This window comes from Ziziphus jujuba, chromosome 5 (genome assembly GCF_031755915.1).
Source record: "Ziziphus jujuba cultivar Dongzao chromosome 5, ASM3175591v1".
Lineage (NCBI taxonomy): Eukaryota > Viridiplantae > Streptophyta > Magnoliopsida > Rosales > Rhamnaceae > Ziziphus > Ziziphus jujuba.
The window spans coordinates 1,130,935-1,152,272 of NC_083383.1; the positions used below are offsets into that span (position 1 = coordinate 1,130,935).

The 21,338-nt window shown below is 36.8% G+C and overlaps 1 protein-coding gene and 1 long non-coding RNA gene across 3 annotated transcripts; one reads left to right on the plus strand and one right to left on the minus strand.

Annotated features, from left to right (window-relative positions):
* Window positions 1-15: 15 nt before the first annotated feature.
* Window positions 16-5,355, plus strand: LOC107419852 (O-fucosyltransferase 16). Of its 2 annotated transcripts, XM_016028674.4 has the most exons (10): window positions 16-656; window positions 797-844; window positions 962-1,052; window positions 1,375-1,451; window positions 2,219-2,307; window positions 2,470-2,653; window positions 2,943-3,124; window positions 3,530-3,632; window positions 4,019-4,350; window positions 4,439-5,355. In XM_016028674.4, exons 1-10 carry the CDS (start codon window positions 498-500, stop codon window positions 4,878-4,880), a joined length of 1,707 nt encoding a protein of 568 aa, XP_015884160.1. In that variant the 5' UTR covers window positions 16-497; the 3' UTR covers window positions 4,881-5,355. The 2 variants fall into 2 exon arrangements, with proteins under 2 accessions (XP_015884160.1, XP_048331697.1); XM_048475740.2 differs by lacking the exon at window positions 797-844.
* A 4,215-nt stretch (window positions 5,356-9,570) lies between these two features.
* LOC132803880 (uncharacterized) lies at window positions 9,571-10,839 on the minus strand. Its single transcript, XR_009639127.1, has 2 exons — window positions 10,578-10,839; window positions 9,571-10,029 (listed from the first exon to the last, which is right to left on the minus strand). It is a non-coding gene; the product is annotated as an uncharacterized LOC132803880 (long non-coding RNA).
* Between the last annotated feature and the right edge of the window lie 10,499 nt (window positions 10,840-21,338).

The following is a 21,338-nucleotide window of genomic DNA, read 5'->3' on the forward strand; positions in this document are numbered from 1 at the left end:
AATAGATATCAAGAGGATGATAATTAAGAAATAAGGAAACGGAGGCAAGCGGAGTGTCACCAAAAATAAGTGCAAAGCATATAAAAGAAAAGAGAGAGAGACGCAGTGCCAGCCGAACCCACACCACACACGACATACCCCGACTGGGTATTCTCCGAGGTGGTTTTATAGTCTGTGCCAATAGATTATCATATCCCTCTGCCCTGCCCAGTGCCCTGTGGCCAGCTTCTCTGCGCCAAAGCTGTTTATATAAATCTGTCTCCACGATCATCATGCTACGCACTCTTTGTCGTTATCTCTGACGCTCTGTCACAACGGCAAAGCACTTCCCAGGCAATGTGGGAGCCATAGCTGAGAGTGACAGAGAGATCTATTCTTTCGTTTTACCTCTCTGTCTCTCTCCCTCTCCCTCTCATATATATATATATATATATATATGTAAGGATTAGAGAGAGTTTTTCCTCCTCCCTCCCACCACCACCTCCTTGAAATTGGCGATGGCTTTTCAGAGGCGGCGCAATCACTACTACCACCACTTTCGGAATATGCTACCATTGTTCTCCGCCGTCTCTGGCGCTCTTCTTATACTTCTCGCTATCCTCTCCTTTTTGGCTCCTTATCCCAATGATTCCGATCGCCATGGTCATCGCTCTTTGGTACTTATTCTCTCTCTCTCTCTCTCTCTCTCTCTCTCTCTCTCTCTCTGTGTAGCGCGTAATGCAACGCCTTTGAGTTCAATATTGTTGTGTTTGATGTTCTTTCGCTCAATCTGAATATTTGATGTCCTTTCATTCAGTCTAATGTTCGCGACGATGAAATTGGAGTTCCTGTGTTTCGTGTTCCGGTTAGGGTTTTTTTTTTTTTTTTTTATGTTATTTTGTTTCGTTTTCCTTTATCAAATTGTTTATTCTAACTTCTATTGGATCTTGATTAATTTGATTTGTTCTTTCGTGAAAATCAGACCGATGGAGGAAGATCGGGCCGCGACCTTTGGACTTCTAGGAATTCTAGGTTCTATTATGGATGTAGCAATGCTAGCAAAAAATTTCCGGGTGCGTGCATAACCATAATATTTCTCCTTATTTTATTCTTCTTCTTCTTCTTCTTCTTCCTTTTTGTTTTTTTTTTTTTTTTTTTTCTTTCTTAATTAAAAGTCCACTTAATTTATAATTTAGGAAGCTTTCCTTTGATATTCGGTCTACTAAGATACAGAGTTTTGGAAATAACAAGTAATTGATTATCAGATGTCATTAACTAAGTAATTTTGATTTCTAATGTTCATAGACTTTTAATTACTTCTCGTTTTGTTGAATGTTATTGCTCTCATGTTTCGCGGCATCACTTATTTCGATCGTGTTGGATGTATATATGTAGAAGCTGAAGCTGTAACGATATCTAATAGATATTTGGCAATTGCGACCAGTGGAGGCTTGAACCAACAAAGAACTGGGGTAACTCTCTTTCTTCACTTTTTCCATCCATTTTATAGCTGTAAATTAAGAATTTATTCTTAAGAGGGGGGGGTGTTGTTGGGCGGGAATTAATGTCATGAGTTATTAATTATTGGAAGGTTTGAATATAAATTGAAATAAGTTCCAGGATTGTTGGTCCTGTCATAATTTTAAATGAAGATTTAAGAAAAAGGTAAATGCTTCACAAGTTCTTTTTTCTCTGGCCCTGTACTGATTAAGCCCGTATGTACCATGTTTTAGCTGTCTTATGCCACTGAAATATTGTTTTTATTGACATGCCACCTGCCTGTTGTTAGTATTCTGCTGTTTGTCACCAGAAGCTAGAGAGTAACAGTAAGCATGACTGTAACCAATAATATCCTATTTAAGTGAACACTGCTAGTATGCTGACTGAAACTGATAAGATGTTGTTGATGCTTTGAAGAGTAGGGTAGGCAATTGATGTTTGTGTATATGAGACAAATTTTTCCCCCATATTTGCGAGAACTATACACCCAACCCTGGCTTTATTTGTTGGTTGTATCAGTTTTCCACTTATCAAGACCAACACAATAAGACAAGTTGGGAGGCGCGATAAATCATTCACTTCACCTCTTTTATTGGCATCTAGCAAATTCTTCTCAGTGACTTATTTTGTGATACCGTTATCACATCTTCTTGTTATTAATTTATGCCTTTTGATCACTGTGATTTGGAGTTATTTATTTGTTACTGTTGTGGGCTTATCATACCTCAATCTTTGGCAGATTACAGATGCTGTTGTTGCTGCCCGCATATTAAATTCTACCCTTGTTACTCCAAAATTGGATCAGAAATCTTTTTGGAAGGATTCTAGGTTATTCATGAAATGATCATTTTTATCTGTCACTTTTATTTTCAATTTGGATTTTGCATTTACTGTTAGTTACCTGTTTGTATCTTGAAAGAAAGCAAACATTTATGTGAATTTTCTGGTTTGAATGATAGCTGACAATTTTCTTGCCTTTTCCTTTTGCAGCGACTTCTCAGAGATTTTTGATGTTGATTGGTTTATATCATTTCTCTCAAAAGATGTTAAGATCATCAAACAGCTCCCAAGAAAGGGAGGAAAGACATGGACTCCACATACCATGCGTGTGCCAAGGAAATGTAGTGAAAGATGTTATAATAACCGTGTACTGCCAGTTCTTTCAAAAAGGCATGTAAGTCCTTAGTTCTCTACTTCACAATCTTCTGATAAACAATATTATTTTAAACTATTGTAATTTTTTGCTTGTCAAAAACTTATTGCATTTTTTCACTTTGGTTACCACATGTTACTTGGAACACATGATGAAACTTCTCTCTCCATTCCTTCATTTCATCATTGGAATTAACTACCAATGCATTGTGGATATCTGTTTGTCTCCAAAAATTCTTATTAACATTTTTTCTGATATTTCCTCAAAGAAGTCTTTTGCAATTTTAAAGGTGGTGATCTGTATGTGACAGGCTATTCAGCTCAACAAGTTTGACTACAGACTTGCAAACCGGTTGGACACAGATTTGCAAAAGTTGAGATGTAGAGTTAACTACCATGCTTTGAAGTTTACTCGGCCAATACAGCGGATGGCTGAAAAACTGGTTCACCGAATGAGGATGAGAAGCAAACATTATATAGCTTTGCACCTGAGGTATTCTAATTTCAATCTAGTCTTTTATTTCTGTGTTTACCACTTTTATGTGGTAAACGAGTTAGTTTTGTCAATTTGTTAGTGATATATGATCTTGCATTGTCACTTTGACGTTTCTTGGATGTAGTGGATCCAATTGTCATGTCTTTGCAGTTAAATGTAGATTCACATATTTATAATTTATACCAGTCCTGGCTCACATCTACTCTGTGCATAGTTGAACACAACAATTAGACATTTTAACATGATTTAGTAAGCATCAGATTCTAGTTAAGATGCTTCAGTTAGCAGAGTATGAAAATTAAACTTCAGATGTGCAAGCAGTGGCTTCTACATTCAAGAAGTTGCCATGTATTAGTAATAACTGCGAACCTGTTTGTAATGCAACTGTGCTTCTTATTACAGGTTTGAACCTGATATGCTTGCATTCTCTGGTTGCTATTATGGTGGAGGAGACAAGGAAAGGAAGGAATTGGGTGCAATACGCAAGAGGTGGAAAACTTTACATGTAAGGCTTATTTGTTAAATGTTCTCTCATATTAAATCCTGCCCTCATTCATAAGACTAAGGAAAATCTGAAAACCTATACTTGCAAACATTATCATGAATTCTTATATTTGGACATCTGAGGAGCATGTATATGTTACATTTTGCGGCTTACAGTAAATCATAAACAGAATAAAGACACAGATGAAAACGATGCTACATCAAGCTACAATGTAAAGAACTTTTTTAAACAGATGAAAAAGATGCTAATTCAATGTATTTCTCTATTCATATATAGAATTCATTGTAATTTCAGTTCCTGATATGCAAGTTTGATTGTATTCCAATTGCTTTGATCAACTAGAGATCTAGAGCATGTATGTATTAGACATTGAATGTGATGTGCAGACAAGTAACCCTGATAAGGAAAGAAGGCATGGAAAATGCCCACTCACTCCAGAAGAAGTAGGCTTGATGCTGAGAGCCCTAGGCTATGGCAGTGATGTTCATATTTATGTGGCATCTGGTGAAGTATATGGAGGGGAAGAAACTTTGGCACCCCTAAAAGCATTATTCCCTAACTTTTATTCAAAAGAGACTATAGCCTCCAAGGAGGAGTTGGAACCATTTTCTCCATTTTCTTCTCGTATGGCTGCCCTTGACTTCATTGTTTGTGATGAAAGTGATGTCTTTGTAACCAACAATAATGGTAATATGGCTAGAATATTAGCTGGACGAAGGTAAGACAATCTTCTTCTTCTTTTTCTTCTTCGTTTTTCTGACTTGTTCTTCTCGTTCTAATTTTTCTGAGTTTTCTACTTGATGCAGGAGGTATTTTGGGCACAAACCCACAATCCGTCCAAATGCTAAAAAGCTCTACCGTTTGTTCCTGAATAAAGGTAACATGTTCTGGGAAGCATTTGCTTCTAAAGTTCGTACATACCAGAGAGGCTTCATGGGAGAGCCAAATGAGGTGAGGCCAGGCAGGGGTGAGTTCCATGAGAACCCATCTGCCTGCATATGTGAAGATTCTGCAGCCAAGGAAAAGGGGGAGTTGGGTACTAGAAAAAATGGCAAGGGTAATGCAACCAGGAAAGATGAACTAGTACTTGAGGATCGAAATGCTGATGATGACCCAGAATGGCCTGATACTGATGAGGAGGAAGATCAAAGCAGCCCTCTAGAGAAGGGTCTATTTAATGGAACAGGTTTAGATTATGATGCCATAACCTCAGACGAACCTGAATTAGAAGATATGCTTTCAGACTAAACAAATATACCTGGCCTTTGCTAAAAGTGTCCATAGCTGCTGCAATCGTATGCATTCATGTACAAAATATAGCTCCCATGTGCGCCTCCCATGGAAACCTTTTTTATCTGATCTCGATCATCATGTTCAGAAGATGGTGAGAAAGATTATGTAATCCTATAGCTTTGGGGAGACATCCTATGCACGTCGATCCAATGTGAGGATCTTTGGTTGTAGATGAATCTTGTGCTTCCATATCTGCGGAAGAGAAAGGCCTTATGGTGACATGACTGGGCAGTAGGAGAATTCGATTTAGGAACCGAGTATCTCACTGACAAAATTTAGATCATTTAGTTGCTGCTTTGTTGAATTCCAAGTGTAATTGTTGTTTTAGGCTTCTGTTTCAATCAGCTGTGAAAAGGAGGGGCATTGACTATATTTACATCCTCCCTCCCTTTTCTAGTTCTTTAAATTATAATTTTTTTCCTTTTTTCTTTTTCGTTTTTCCTAAAATTAAATGATAGGCTCGATGATATCCAAAGGAAAATCATAGGCTCTACGGAAATGATCAGTGGCAAGATATTCGTTTTGCATCTTTTCCTGTTTGCTCCAATTTGGATTTTTTCTATATTTGCTTATGATACGTGCGCCATGCACTGGAAAGAATATTTGCTCCATGCGGTAAATTTTTAAGGGTTTTTCCCATAAATAACCACCTTACAACTCTATTTTAGAAAAATAGCAAAAATTTTTTTTTTTTTAAAAACTAGCCATCTTTGGACAAAAATATCCTTGATAAAATTGAAAATTACACAAAAGCTTTCCTTTCTTCTACACAGCCGTTCGTTCGTGGGGGTGGAGTTTATACAAAACTGTTCGTGGGGTTTCTCTAAACTCTTTGCATCTCATCGCCTCTCACTTTCATTTGTTTGTATTTTCTCAGATCTCAAACTAAAATCAGGTAAAAATTTTATCTTTTTTCTTATTAGATGAAAGTAAGGAAATATGTATTTTTTTTATTTTTTCTCTTTCTATTTTTTCTTGTAAATTTTATTAGTTTAGGGTTTTTTAAGCTTTTTATTTGATATGGGTATGCAAGAAATTGATTTATGAGATGTTCTATGTGATTTTAAAGATACTTTAGGTGGCATATGGTTTGAAAATGGGAAAAATTTTGTGTAAAACTGAAAAATCGCGAAAAACAGTAAAAACGGAGGAAATTTGGCGAAAAAGATGAATTTCCGCCAATTTCCTCCAGTTTGTCAGTTTTCGCAAATTTCCGCCAATTTTCCGCCAGTTTTCCGCCATTTTTTCGCCAGTTTTCCGTCAGTTTTCCGCCAGTTTTCCGCCAATTTTCCGCCAGTTTTCCGCCAGTAGGAAAAAGCTATATTTGGCCCGAAAAAAAAAAATAGAATCAACTTTTTTAATACAGTTAATATGTTTGTTTAATATTATTCAAAATTTTATATATTTATTGATTTAGTTTAACGTTATTAATTTAATTTTGTAGTCAAATGGAAGATGATGACATTGTAATTGCGGTTTTATACAATGGAACATTGGTACAAAATGATAGTGGTGATTGGGAATATCGAAATGGTAAAAATGTAATGGTTTCCGTCGGCAAGAGATGCACAAAATCAGAGTTAGAGGATGAGATTTTCAATTCTATTGAGATAGATCGAAATGAATATTTGCTAAAGCTAAAATGGATATATGGACGATGTGTAGAAAAGTTGGATCCTACAGAAATACGATGTGATAGGGATGTGAAATGCTTTCTTCAAGAAGTGAGGAATGGAGGGATGACAATGATGCGGCCTCCATTGTATGTTGAGGTGATTTCAAAAGTTGAACATGTATGTAGAAATGTTCATCAAACAGCATTTGCTTCGGATAGTGGGAGTAATCTTCATTCTTTTTCTTGTCCTCCAATTGGCGGTCGTCTACCACAAGCTTCCAGTACTGAACCAATTCAGGCTACATCTCAGGAAATTATGGTTCAAGAAACTCAGTTTAGAGATCAAGTTGATGTTCGTGGGGGGGCCTGGACATCATTTAACATTCACGAAGGAGTTGATGTTGGAGGTGACTATGCTGAACGGTTTCCTAACGACGAGGAGTATGAGCAGTTGCATCATATTGATCATGATGAGAATTACAATGCAGCAGGGGATGATGTTGGTCATAATGATGTAGATTTTGATCATGAGTTGCCGGATAATGATAATGATATGCATCCTGAAATGAACAATGAAGGAGTTGATGATGTTAGGGTTCATCGTGCTACAAGTGACCACATATCATCGAGCAACAGAAGTGGTTCTATGGCCATATTTTCGTCAAAGTTCACTGGCTGTGAGAGCATAGTAGTTGGACAATTATTTCGCAACAAACGTGACCTATAGAATAAACTGAGTATCTATTGCATGCGAGAAAATAAAGAGTTCAAGGTGACACGATCAACTACACAACGGTATGAGGTTGTATGCTTGGAAAATACTTGTAAATGGCGACTACGTGCAACCACATTTAAAAATGGAGAAATATTTGTTGTGAGAATTTTTGATAATGTACACAATTGCTCGTTAGATATCGTGCATCGAGAACACAAGTAAGCCAGTAGCCGGGTTATCCGGCAATGTATCAAATCTAAATATGAAGGTATTGCACGTGTTTACAAACCCAAAGAAATTCAACATGATTTTTTGCAGAAATATGGGGTGAATATAAGCTACAACAAAGCATGGAGAGGTAAAGAGTATGCACTTAACAGTGTTAGGGGATCTCCAGAGGAGAATTTTGCTAAGTTACCTGCCTACTGTTTTAAGTTAGTGTCGAAGAACCCTGGGACTGTTACACGTATCAAAACAGACGATAATAACAATTTTATATATTTCTTTATGGCGATTGGAACAAGCATTAGGGGATTTAAATCCCACATAAGACCCGTATTGGCTGTTGATGCAACTACATTGAAAGGGAAATACAAAGGGTACATGTATATTGCATCGGGCATGGATGGCAATAAGCAAATATATCCTTTGGCTTTCGGCATTGGAGATGGAGAGAACGAGCAAGCATATACATGGTTTTTCCAAAACCTGAAGGATGCCATCGGAGATTTTCCAGATTTGGTGTTTGTGAGTGATAGACACCCCGCTATTGAAAGGGCATTACGCAAAGTTTTTCCCAATGCATACCATGCGTTGTGCACGTACCATATAAGCAGAAATATTAAAGCAAATGGACATGCGAAAGATGAATCAATAATACAATGTTTCATGCTCGCAGCTAGTACATATTTGGTTGAAGATTTTGAGTTTTATATGGGGCAAATTGAGGCAAAAAACAGTAGAGCTGCCCAGTACATTCGATCATGTGACCCTACAAGGTGGGCATGTTCTCTTTGTCCATGTAGAAAGTACACTATCATGACCACCAATATTGCAGAAAGCTTGAATGGCATTCTGCTAGATGCTAGAGAGATGCCAATAGTAGCATTAATAGAGCACATACGGGATTTACTGCAAAGGTGGTTTTATGAGCGACGTACTGCAGGTGCAAAATTGACAAAGCCTGTGACTGACCATATGGAAGAGCAACTCAAACTACGAAATTTGGAGTCCATCGGACTACGTGTGAAAGCCATTAATATGCATGAATGTCTTGTGGAAGGTGGGAGTTTGAGGGGTACAGTTAATCTCCAATCAAAAACATGCTCATGCAAAGTCTTCGATCTTGATCAATATCCTTGTGATCATTGTATTGCCGCTTGCAGAGACCGAAAAATTGCTCCTTATGGCATGTGTTCTCATTACTACACCGCGGATGTATATCGTGCAGCTTATGCTAAGTCCATTTATCCTTTGTTAGATGAAAAACAGTGGCATGTCCCGGATGACGTGGCAAGTCGCATTGTTCTTCCACCAAGATGGACACGTAGGCGAGCCGGTAGACCAAGGATGCAACGCATACCATCCGAAGGTGAAGATGTTATTGGACGTAGATGTAGCCGATGCGGTGGTGTTGGACATTATAGGCAGAGATGTACGAATCCATTGTCTTATGCTTCGAATTAGAAAGTTTTAATTTAGTGTTATGGTTTAATATGTTTTGATAATTATTTCATATCTTTTTTTTTTTTTGAATTTAATCCTAAATGAAAAGATGCTTTCTGGAATTGATTTTCAATCTTTAGTTTACATATCATTTTATGAAATGTCCAAATGATTTTGAAAATAAAAACAAACATATATCAATTTTATTTTTATTTAAAATGGTTATTGATTTTAAATGTCACTACATTTTTTGTTAATTCCATCTTCATCTTATATAATATTTGTCTCCACTCTCAATTTTTTTTACCCTACTATTAACTTATATAATCTATTAGAAATTGATTTTCCAAGTGGAGGAAATTAGTTTATAATAGGAGTAAAAATTATTCAACGATTTCCGCTTGGAGGAAATGTTTTCCAACAGGAGGAAAACTATTTCCGCTTGGAGGAAAAATTTTCCACCTGGCGGAAATTTATCAAGAGGCTTCAATTTTTCTTCATATGGGATTTCCGACTGGAGGAACGTTTTTCCTCCATTTTTCCTCTCGTAGGAAAATTTTTCGGCCTATAGGAAATATTTCCGACAAGCGGAAAATTTTTTAAAATTTGCAATTGAGCTCTTAAGGCGTTTGTGCATAACGGAATTCTAATAAATAAACATGGCACATTTCCTATAAGGTCAATTACTTATCATTACATCAATACCACATTGTTATCTTTGTTAAATGAACATTATAAGCCACCATTATATTTACAATTAAAAGTCAAATATAATAAATAATATGCATCTATAAACATGAAAAAAGGAAAGAAAAAAGCATCACCACGCAGCTCATATGCTAAGTTCTTTGTTGTAAACCTCATATGCATACTTCTTCCTAAAGAACTCCATGTTATCTTGTGTGAATGTCAATGGTAATCTAGCATGTAAGAATTCGATGGTTTTGAGTGTAAATATGCCACAGTCCTCTAACTCTGATTTTGTGCATCTCTTGCCGACGGAAACCATTACATTTTTACCATTTCGATATTCCCAATCACCACTATCATTTTGTACCAATGTTCCATTGTATAAAACCGCAATTACAATGTCATCATCTTCCATTTGACTACAAAATTAAATGAATAACGTTAAACTAAATCAATAAATATATAAAATTTTGAATAATATTAAACAAACATATTAACTGTATTAAAAACGTTGATTCTGTTTTTTTTTTCGGGCCAAATATAGCTTTTTCCTACTGGCAGAAAACTGGCGGAAAATTGGCGGAAAAGTGGCGGAAAACTGATGGAAAACTGGCGGAAAAATGGCGGAAAACTGGCGGAAAATTGGCGGAAATTTGCGAAAACTGACAAACTGGAGGAAATTGGCGGAAATTCATCTTTTTCGCCAAATTTCCTCCGTTTTTACTGTTTTTCGCGATTTTTCAGTTTTACACAAAATTTCTCCCATTTTCAAACCATATGCCACCTAAAGTATCTTTAAAATCACATAGAACATCTCATAAATCAATTTCTTGCATACCCATATCAAATAAAAAGCTTAAAAAACCCTAAACTAATAAAACTTACAAGAAAAAATAGAAAGAGAAAAAACAAAAAAAATACATATTTTCTTACTTTCATCTAATAAGAAAAAAAATAAAATTTTTACCTGATTTTAGTTTGAGATCTGAAAAAATACAAAAAAATGAGAGTGAGAGGCGATGAGATGCAAAGAGTTTAGAGAAACCCCATGAACAGTTTTGTATAAACCCCACCCCCACGAATGAACGGCTGTGTAGAAGAAATGAAAGCTTTTGTAGATAAGGGTACTTTAGTCCAAACGGGTAAAATATTGGTTAGTTTTTAAAAAAATAAAAAAATTTGCTATTTTTCTAAAATGCAATTGTAAAGTGGCTAGTTATCGAAAAAACCCAATTTTTAACAGTATTTGGAATTATGAAGAAGTAAATGGGCATGGGTAAGGGCAGTAATGTAATTAGGCCCATGATGGCCCACTGCAAATTTTAGGGCTGTACAATCAAGTCCAGCGAGAGGTTTATTAGAGGGGAATTTGGTCCAATACCCTCATAGGACCGAGGTTAATGATTTTTGCCCCCACTTCATATTTTTTTTATTTTACCCTTCAATATCCATTATAACTTTCAAACAAAAAACAATTATTTACTTATCCTATTATATTTTAAACCAAACAAAAATCAACTTTTTCTAAACGTCTTTACACGAATATACAAATACAAAAAATCAAACAAACAGCTTTACACGAACACACAAATACAAAAAACGAAACCAAAGTTGCTGTGGAAAAACCAAACATTAGGATCTCATCTCAGCACTGTCCGAGGTAATTGGTTGAATATTTTTGTTTATTTGTTGCCGTGGGATCGGTGTGGATTGTTTTTGTGTGGATTTGTCTTTGTGTTTATTTCTTTCGTTGCCATGGAGTGTGCGTTTTTATTTTTATTTTTTGTGTTTATTTGTTGCCTTACCTTACCGTTAAATACTTACAAATTTAGTACAATGAGACATTGCAAATTGTGATTTCTGTTTAGTGTTTGAAAACCGGTTTAAAATGTGGAATTTTTGAAGATTTAGGTTTTCATATGGAAGTGATTATAACCTAGGTTTTAGGATAGATTGATATTGGGCATTAGTAGGAAATGAAGAGAGGAAAAAAATGGGACCGGTTTGGCCTTGAACGGTGGCCAGAGGTGGAAGAAATAACCGGGTCAAGAATCGGGTCGGGACTGGTTTAGGCGGGTTCGGGTCGACCCGGACAAGGGTTAAAGATGGATTGAACGACATGTTGTCTGGGATGAACGACACCCAGACGACACGTCGTTTTTATTTTTATTTTTAAAAATTTTTATAATTTTTTTTTTTCGGTTCCATCGACAGACATCCCTGAGCATGGAAAATAAATAAAGGATGAAGGTAGGGAAATCAATGAATTTGATGAAGAATAATGTTAGTTTGTAATAATGTTAGTTTGTAATAAAAAAACATAATATATGTATATATATGTATTTGTTACAACTTAGGGATATAAGGATTTTTACCCTGATCAAAGTTTAAATCCTTAAGCTAAAGGTGTTATCTCACTAGTGCATGATACTCAAACTCTGTCTAGAAAACTGCTTTTGTGGGTTGAAAAGAAGAATTTTTTTAAAAACGTCCTTGACCCTTAGGAAACTAATTATATTTCTTTTTGGATTTGTATACAAATAAAATAAATATGAAGTGAATGATTTGTATAGCATATATAGGTGTCGGTAGGTCTGAGCTTTTATAACCAAATCAGGTTAAACACAAGCAGTATGGGGAAGAGATGTAGCTACATTAGTTGACATACTCATATAGAAGTGGTGGAGATGTTGCAGTCCAGCTGAACCTATATGTTCAGATTATAGTCTGCAACTTTCTGTGCACATTTTTTAGACATATATTGTATGGTAAGAAATAATGAAATATAATATGAATATGATATGTATATATACAGTCTAAGGACTACTTTTGATTGGCTTATAACAATCTGTCTGTTGCGTCGCTTCTATCTAGTCTTCCACCTCTATACTTCACTTTCTTGTTTTTCTATTTTGGGTGAATTGACTACTTCCTCTCCAGTCATTTCAATATTTCACTTTATCTGCTTCTGCATGTAGCATCATAATTGGCCACAATTGTGGGTTGCTCTATTAAAACCTCACTTTAGACTATAGCTGCATTAGAAATCTTAGTTGCTTTTCAGACCTTCTTTTTTCTTTTAAGTTTTTTCTTCTTCCTTTTTGCTAGGGTAATTTATTACTAAAAATCAGTACATGGAGATAAGAGAAAAATACTTTATGATTAATTAGAATTGAAGTTGAGAATTCCAGAGTTAGTACTTTCTAAAAGTATAGATATATATATATATAGAGAGAGAGAGAGAGAAGATCGATGCATAAAATTTTAGGTACATGATTAGCTAGAAGCAAACACGCAAACACTTTATCCCCAAAAAAGAAAAAAATAAAAAATTAAAGAAGAAGAAGATAGAAAGATTTAGATGGCATGCACACTGTTATACAGTAAATGTTCAGTAAATGTTTTGTAGATGGCATGCACAATATCCTTAGGAAGAGAGCGTATGAAATTGAGGATTGCGGATATTTATACATGTATGTATACATAGTTGACAATGTTGTTAAAGGTAGATAAAAGTTTATTAATGTTGTCAATGTACATTTGTAGGTTGTACTTTATAATGGCACCAAAGAGGAACTTGAGACGTCAACCAAAGAAGGGAGTTCAGAAGGTGGAAAGTAAGAGACGCGGTGGTAGCACAGCAGCACCCGACTCTAAGCGTCGACGAACTACTAGGCAGAAATCCAAAGCTGAGACGGAAAGCACCAAACTTCGAGGGCACGTTCCACTTTCCTCTCCCCCATCTGATATGGTAAGTTTTATATTCATTTATGTTGTTTTGTGCGGTAAATGATAAGACATCTGACAGTATTTATTCATGAATGTGAAAACTGAAGAAAAACTTCACCCGATGGCCATCGGGCTTTTTTTAGTTCATTGTAGGTTGATTACCGATGGTTTCATCGGTAATTACCACTTGTGCAAAAATGTGAACCCATATGTCTTAAGATTTAGTTGGAAATTATTATTATCAAGTTAGGGTGGAAAAATAGGGTATGATTAAATTGTTGATGTCAGTTTCATTTATGTAATTCATTTTGTAGCCCATCGATGCTCCAAAGGAACGGATGTTGCAAGATGCCGATATAAATAAAGTTAGGGCACATTCATTCGGGAATCCAATAGAGGCGAACAAAGTAATTACAAGTGTCCTCACAAGTGAGCAGCTGGAAAAGTATAGACAAACATGTTTTGGACACTTAGTTGATATGAAGAACCTTCGGTTCTCTGGTCAGGTAGTGCATCACCTGCTTTGCAGACAAGTTGTGTCCAACAATCCAGAAGTACTAGAGTTTAACTTCGGCGGATCTGCAGTGCGGTTTATGAAGTGGGAATTCACACTCATTAGTGGGTTAAAGTTTTGTAGGTACCCTTCGATGTATGATATGCAAATTTCCAAAGGAAATGAGCTGCGCACGAGGTTGCTAGATGACAGGAGTGACTTGAAACCGCCGAACTGGAACGACTATTCAAGGATACACTTTTTGTGGATGATCGGGATGCTGTTAGAATTGCGTTACTATATTTCTTAGTTCATGGTGTACTCGGAATGGATCCGAAGGTTCAAATAAATAAAAAATTCATTGATTTGGTTGCTGATCTCGACGTATTTAATTCCTACCCTTGGGGCATTCTGAGCTACAAGGAGACGATCAACTCATTCCACAATGCATTCCAGCAACGAGGACGAGGATGTGCAGTAAAGAATAAATCACAGTATTATGACCTAAAAGGTTTTCCATTGGTGTTTCAGGTACGGTAATATATTTAATACATGTAGTGTTTACTTAAAAATTATATTTAATAACCTATAATTTGTATTTTGTAGGTGTGGGGGTTTGAAGCAATCCCTGATTTTGGTAACCAATTTGCCGACCGGTTGGAAACCCGTTATCCGAGGATCCTTGGATGGCATACTCCAAGGAAACCGAACCATTTTGCTGTCCATAATTGGTTCTCCTCCAATAGCAATGTAAGGCAAATTTTTTTTAGACTACATGGTACGACTACATTCAAGTTACATTACCATAGTCAGTTTCCAAATTTACTTTTTTTCCCTTTCTTCATTTCATGTAGTATGTTGTGCACTGGAGGTTAGATGCTACCGATGAGGAGAAGACTATGGATTACTGGCGAATAATAGCAGTTGACATACATGAAGTTCGCTACACGTCACCTCCAATTGTAGCACCAATAGTTGGCGCTAAAGATGTTGGCGCTAAAGATGTTAGCGCTAAAGATGCGTTCAAAGCTAAGGAGCATTCTAGTGGCCCTCCAGATGCTAATTTCAGGGTATGCAATTGTTACTTGCACGCAAATTTGTATTTCATATGTTGTACTAATATATGTTGACTTATGTTTTGGATATTGATATTGATTAGCTTGCTTGCTTGGAGGCAAAATTTGATGAATTAAATAAAGAGATGGCAGCGTTAAGGAAGATGCTTAGTTCTATTATTGACCAAAAAAAGCATCAGGTATCATTTAGACAACTTAGTATACTTTACTTTAGTGCTTCAGCATTATTAAATTACATATTGTAATTCAGCAATTATTTGTTGTTAGAGTTTGGGAACTGCAAAAATAACCATTGTATTTTGCAGGCCGAGCATCATATGCATAACCATTCACCGTCATCTTCGGTTAGACCATCATCCCCTGTGGCATCGTCTGTTGGAGAGCAAGCTGAAGAATTTGATGCACCCATAGACGGTTCCAATGGTAGGAAGGAGGATGATGATTGTACTACACCGTTTGAGCCTATCGTACCTGGAGGACCCTATGTGGAGGATTCCTAGGCTTTAGTGCCATATCGGCCTTTGCATTTCGGGTGGGATATCGGTGCTTCAGCTGACAGTCCACATCATGACCAATCAGCTGAGATTGAGGTGGAAGATCGGGCGCATAACGTTGGTGATACAAGCCGATTCAGTCGAGTTTACCACCAGTCACATCACGTCATCTCTTCTTACACCGACCCGTGTAAAAAGAAGGTCAAATTTAATCTTACTCGACCTATTGATGCATCAAAGGAGAGGGCATTCGATGAGTGGTATAGGGTGGCACCGAAGGAAGCAACCGTGTGTACATTTTATATGACGGTGGGAAAGGAATTTTTTGCTGAGCTACTTACCGATGAAGGATGGTTGAATTCCGATGTAAGTTATATGCTTTATGTTCATGTAAAATCATTGTGGTCCTACGTTTGGAATGATGTTTTATTTATCACCTCGCACTTGTTACTTATTTACTTTAATGTGGTTTTGCAGCATATTGACACTATTTTGTATTTCATACGAAAAAGGAGGTTTGATAATGAGAAGATGTTCACCAACACCTGTGTCATATTAGACGTGTTATTTTGGGTAAGATGATGGGATGTTACTGCGTTGCTTAATGTTATATTGATGATATTTTATATTGTATATATTTCATTATTTGGCAATCATCCATCAAAGGGCGTTATACCATATGGAGGGCATCTCGTAGCACATATTCATGTGATGCGACCCTTTGTAGCTATGTGTGTGGGAAGGCACCCAAACCTAGCGTGTCGTGGCGGATATGTGATTATGTAAGTCCATACATATATTGAAAAAAATTCTCACTAAGTTTCCCATTTTGTGGATAATGAGGTTATGTTCTAATTTGCAGGTGTACATCCCTGTCAACAATGGAGGCGCGCATTGGTTGGCAGCATGTGTGGACTTGAAGGCCCGACATATTGATTTATACGATCCAAATATGGGAAATGAATATGTCCAGAATAGAGAGTTGAAGAATGCGGAATGCCTTACGTATATGCTGCCTTACCTATTGAGGGATGGGGGATATTACGAGAAGAATCCGGACGTGCCTCCCACTTTAGATCCATTCACGATGACCATGATCAAAGATGCACTCCGCCAAGATAATGGGTATGAATGTGTTGTCATTTCAAACAACTTGTATTGCTGCTGTTTTATTGTGGTTACGTGTGAAAATACACGTGGTTGGTTTTCATTAATGCTAATCATTAATGCTATTCTGCAGGGGTGATTGTGGCGTCTACACTCTGAAATTTATTGAATACATGAGTAGTGAGGAGAATCCTTCATTTGGTCCACAAGACATTATGTTTTTTAGAAAAAAATATGCTGTTGATTTGTACTTTAATAAACTTTCAATGTAGATCGTATGTTTAATGTTATGACACTCTATACTAATGTTATACTAATGTTATCTTAATATGCTGAACCTATCTTTACTAATGACAACCGTTGAAAAAAAAAAAAAAGAAAAAAGAAAAAAAAACCCTCGGTTGTGGTAAAAATTAAAGCAAAGATGATTACCGATGGTGCATCGATAATTCCCGATTCACCATCAGTAATTACAGAAACGCTTTTGGTAATATGAATTAACATTTTTTTTTCTCCAAATACTCAGCTAATGGAGTGTTTTCGGCAATAACATGCAAATTATACATTCATCAATGCCCCCAAATGTTCCGAAAACGTTCTCCTATTGGCACAAATACTTAATTACCGAAGGTTTCGTCGGTAACTATCGAAATCCTATGGTAATCACATTTTACCAATTTGTTGGGCCCCACAAGTCCCATAATTTGTGTTGAATGCAAAAACATGGCAAATAGGGATTCTAAAATTATAATAAGTAGAGAAAATCCAAAAATTTAATAAAAGTGTATCAAATTTTGCAAAAAAATAGGATGACTGTTCACCCTCGGTAATTCCCGAGGCAACTGTCGATAACCAACAAATACCCTCTGGAAAAATTACCGACGGTTTCGTCGGTAATTCCCGAGGGTGTACAGTCTATAAAATTTTACCAATTTTTTAGGCCCCACAAGTCCCCTAATGTGTGTTGAATGCAAAAACATGCAAAACAGGGATTCTAAAATTATACTAAGGAGAGAAAATCCCAAAATTTCATAAAAGTGTCAAATTTTGCAAAAACAATTAGATGACTGTATTCCCTCGGTAATTCCCGAGGAAACTGTCGGTAACCAACAAATTCACTCTGGAACACTTACGACGGTTTCGTCGGTAATTACCGAAAGTGTACAGTCCATAATATTTTACCAATTTTTTGGGCCCCACAAGTCCCCTAAGGTGTGTTGAATGCAACAACATGCAAAATAGGGATTCTATAATTATACTAAGGAGAGAAAATCCAAAAATTTCATAAAAGTGTATCAAATTTTGCAAAAAAGTATGATGACTGTTCACCCTCAGTAATTCCCGAGGAAATCGTCGGTAACCACCAAATACCCTCTGGAAAAATTATCGACGGTTTCGTCGGTAATTCCAGAGGGTGTACAGTCCATCACATTTTACAAGTTTTTTGGGCCTCACAAGTCCCATAACGTGTGTTAATGCAAAAACATGCAAAACAGGGATTCTAAAATTGTACTAAGGAGAGAAAATCCCAAAATTTCATAAAAGTGTCTCAAATTTTGCAAAAAAATTGGATGACTGTATTCCCTCGGTAATTCCTGAGGAAACCGTCGGTAACCAACAAATTCACTCTGGAACACTTACCGACGATTTCGTCGGTAATTACTGAAAGTGTACAGTCCATAATATTTTACCAATTTTTTGGGCCCCACAAGTCCCCTAAGGTGTGTTGAATGCAACAACATGCAAAATAGGGATTCTGTAATTATACTAAGGAGAGAAAATCCCAAAATTTCATAAAAGTGTATCAAATTTTGCAAAAAAATATGATGACTGTTCACCCTCGGTAATTCCTAAGGAAATCGTCGGTAACCACCAAATACCCTCTGGAAAAATTACCGATAGTTTCGTCGGTAATTCCAGAGGGTGTACAGTCCATCACATTTTACAAGTTTTTTGCATTCAACACACGTTATGGGACTTGTGGGGCCCAAAAAACTTGTAAAATGTGATGTACTGTACGCCCTCGGTAATTACCGACGAAACTGTCGGTAATTTTTCCAGAGGGTATTTGTAGGTTACCGACGATTTCCTCGGGAAGTACCGAGGGTGAACAGTCATCCTATTTTTTTGCAAAATTTGAGACACTTTTATGAAATTTGGGGATTTTCTCTCCTTAGTACAATTTTAGAATCCCTGTTTTGCATGTTTTTGCATTAACACACCTTAGGGGACTTGTGGGGCCCAAAAAATTGGTAAAATGTGATGGACTGTACACCCTTGGGAATTACCGACGAAACCGTCGGTAATTTTTCCAGAGGGTATTTGGTGGTTACCGATGATTTCCTCGAGAATTACCGATGGTGAACAGTCATCCTATTTTCTTGCAAAATTTGATACACTTTTATTAAATTTTGGGATTTTCTCTACTTATTATAATTTTAGAATCCCTATTTTGCATGTTTTTGCTAACACACCTTAGGGGACTTGTGGGGCCCAAAAAATTGGTAAAATATTATGGACTGTACACCCTCGGGAATTACCGACGAAACCGTCAGTAATTTTTCCAGAGGGTATTTGTTGGTTACCAATGGTTTCCTCGGGAATTACCGAGGGAATACAGTCATCCTATTTTTTTGCAAAATTTGAGACACTTTTATGAAATTTTGGGATTTTCTCTCCTTAGTACAATTTTAGAATCCCTGTTTTGCATGTTTTTGCATTAACACACGTTATGGGACTTGTGGGGCCCAAAAAACTTGTAAAATATGATGGACTGTACACCCTCGGTAATTACCGACGAAACCGTCGGTAATTTTTCCAGGGTGTATTTGTTTGTTACCGACGGTTTCCTCGGGAATTACTGATCGTGTACAGTCATCGTATATTTTTAGAAAATTTGAGAACTTTTTAAGCAATTTTGGGATTTTCTCTCCTTAGGATAATTTTAGAATCCATATTTTTTATTTTGTTGCATTCAACACACCTTAGGGGACTTGTGGGGCCCAAAAAATTGGTAAAATGTGATTGCCATAGGGTTTCGGTAATTACCGATGAAACCTTCGGTAATTTTTGGATCAACAACAAATTGAACGTTTTCATTTTTTAATGCCGTTTGATCACTTACTTTGCCAGAATTTATCATTAATAATGCTACATTTAGCATGTTATTGGTTGGAACACACATGATTGAAGTTGCCGGATGGAATTGTTGTGAGTCTTTTACGATGGTGTACAAATGTCAATTACCGATGATGCATTGGTCATTACCATTGGGCAGTAATATCATCCATGCAATAGTATGAAACATACAAACAACTGAACCAAAAACTGAAGACGGAATGATATGTTATCAAAACAATATGACAGATGAATTTGACAATAAAAGAACACATAAAGCCAACGTCTATTACACCAAAACACATGTTACGCGGTTGACCAACTAATTGCATTCCTGACTACATTTCATACACACGCATACCACATAACATGGCCTCATTGTCTGAATATAGCATCATGCGATTGATGGGCGTTCGTTTCAGTGGTGCTGTTGGTTGTTAGTGCTATCAAGAGGTACGGCGGCGGAGCATGATCGGCTGCTGTGACCAACCTGTTTGCACCTCCCGCATCTATATTGATGACGCTCCTCTCCTTGAGATTGAATCCTCTTCTTTCTCAGTCTTCCTGACTGTTTGCCAATTTGAGGTGGAAGTACAACCTGGTTTATGACATCATCTGGAGCATGCCACTGACATTTATCTCCAAGTGGATATATGGTTTCCGAATATGCATAACGGAGTGAGTCAACTGAGTAATGCGCCGAGCAAAGGAAATATGGAGAAATATGTCGATGCTTACATGCTGCAATTGCATGGACACAAGGAAATCCATCAATGTCAAATTCCTTGCATGAGCACGTCTTATTTTCTAAGTTAACAACTCCAACGAACATGCCATGGCCAACAACTTGAAACTCATATAAGTTCATTGGCATAACACGTAAGCCTCTGCCATTACTTGAGCGGTCCTACATGATTTTTTCCAACCAATTAGTAACAGGAGTTTGCATTGCAGCAGCGTTAGTTCGACGTTCATACCACCACCTTTGCAAGACATCACGAATGTGATCTAGTAATGGCAAAACAGGTTTATCCCTAGCATCAATAAGCACAGAGTTCGTGCTCTCTGCAATGTTAGTTGTCATTATGTTGTATCTATTGCCCGGAAAATGTGATCTAGCCCATTTTAAAGGACTTGCATCCTTGAGATATTGTACAGCTTTAATACTAACCCCTTCTAAAAGCTGCATGGCCTTATCAAAATCCTCAACAATATATGCTCTAGCTGCATCATTAAAAGTTGATATAATCGCGTTGACATTACCTTTAAACTTCTTAGCACATAAATTTGTACCAAGATGATATGTGCAGTGGCCATTGTGATTATTAGGGAAAACTGTACGTATTGCTTTTGCAATGCTCTTGTGTCTATCCGATATAAAAGCTATATTCGGATCATCCCCAAACGCTTCTTTAAAGCTTTCAAAAAACCACGTGTAAGTCGCATCCATCTCCCCAGGGCCTATTCCATAAGCAAGTGGATAAATTTGATTGTTCCCATCCAAACATGATGCAATATATAACAAACCTCTATATTTATTCTTCAGTGTAGTTCCATCGACAGCTACGACTCTCCGCATATGCTGGAACCCTATAATGCTAGCTCCAAGTGCCATGAAAAAATATAAAAATCTGTTTTGATCATCAGTTTCAATTCGAGTAAACGTGCCCGGATTTTTGCTCTTTAAAACGTGACTCCATAAAGGAAGTTTT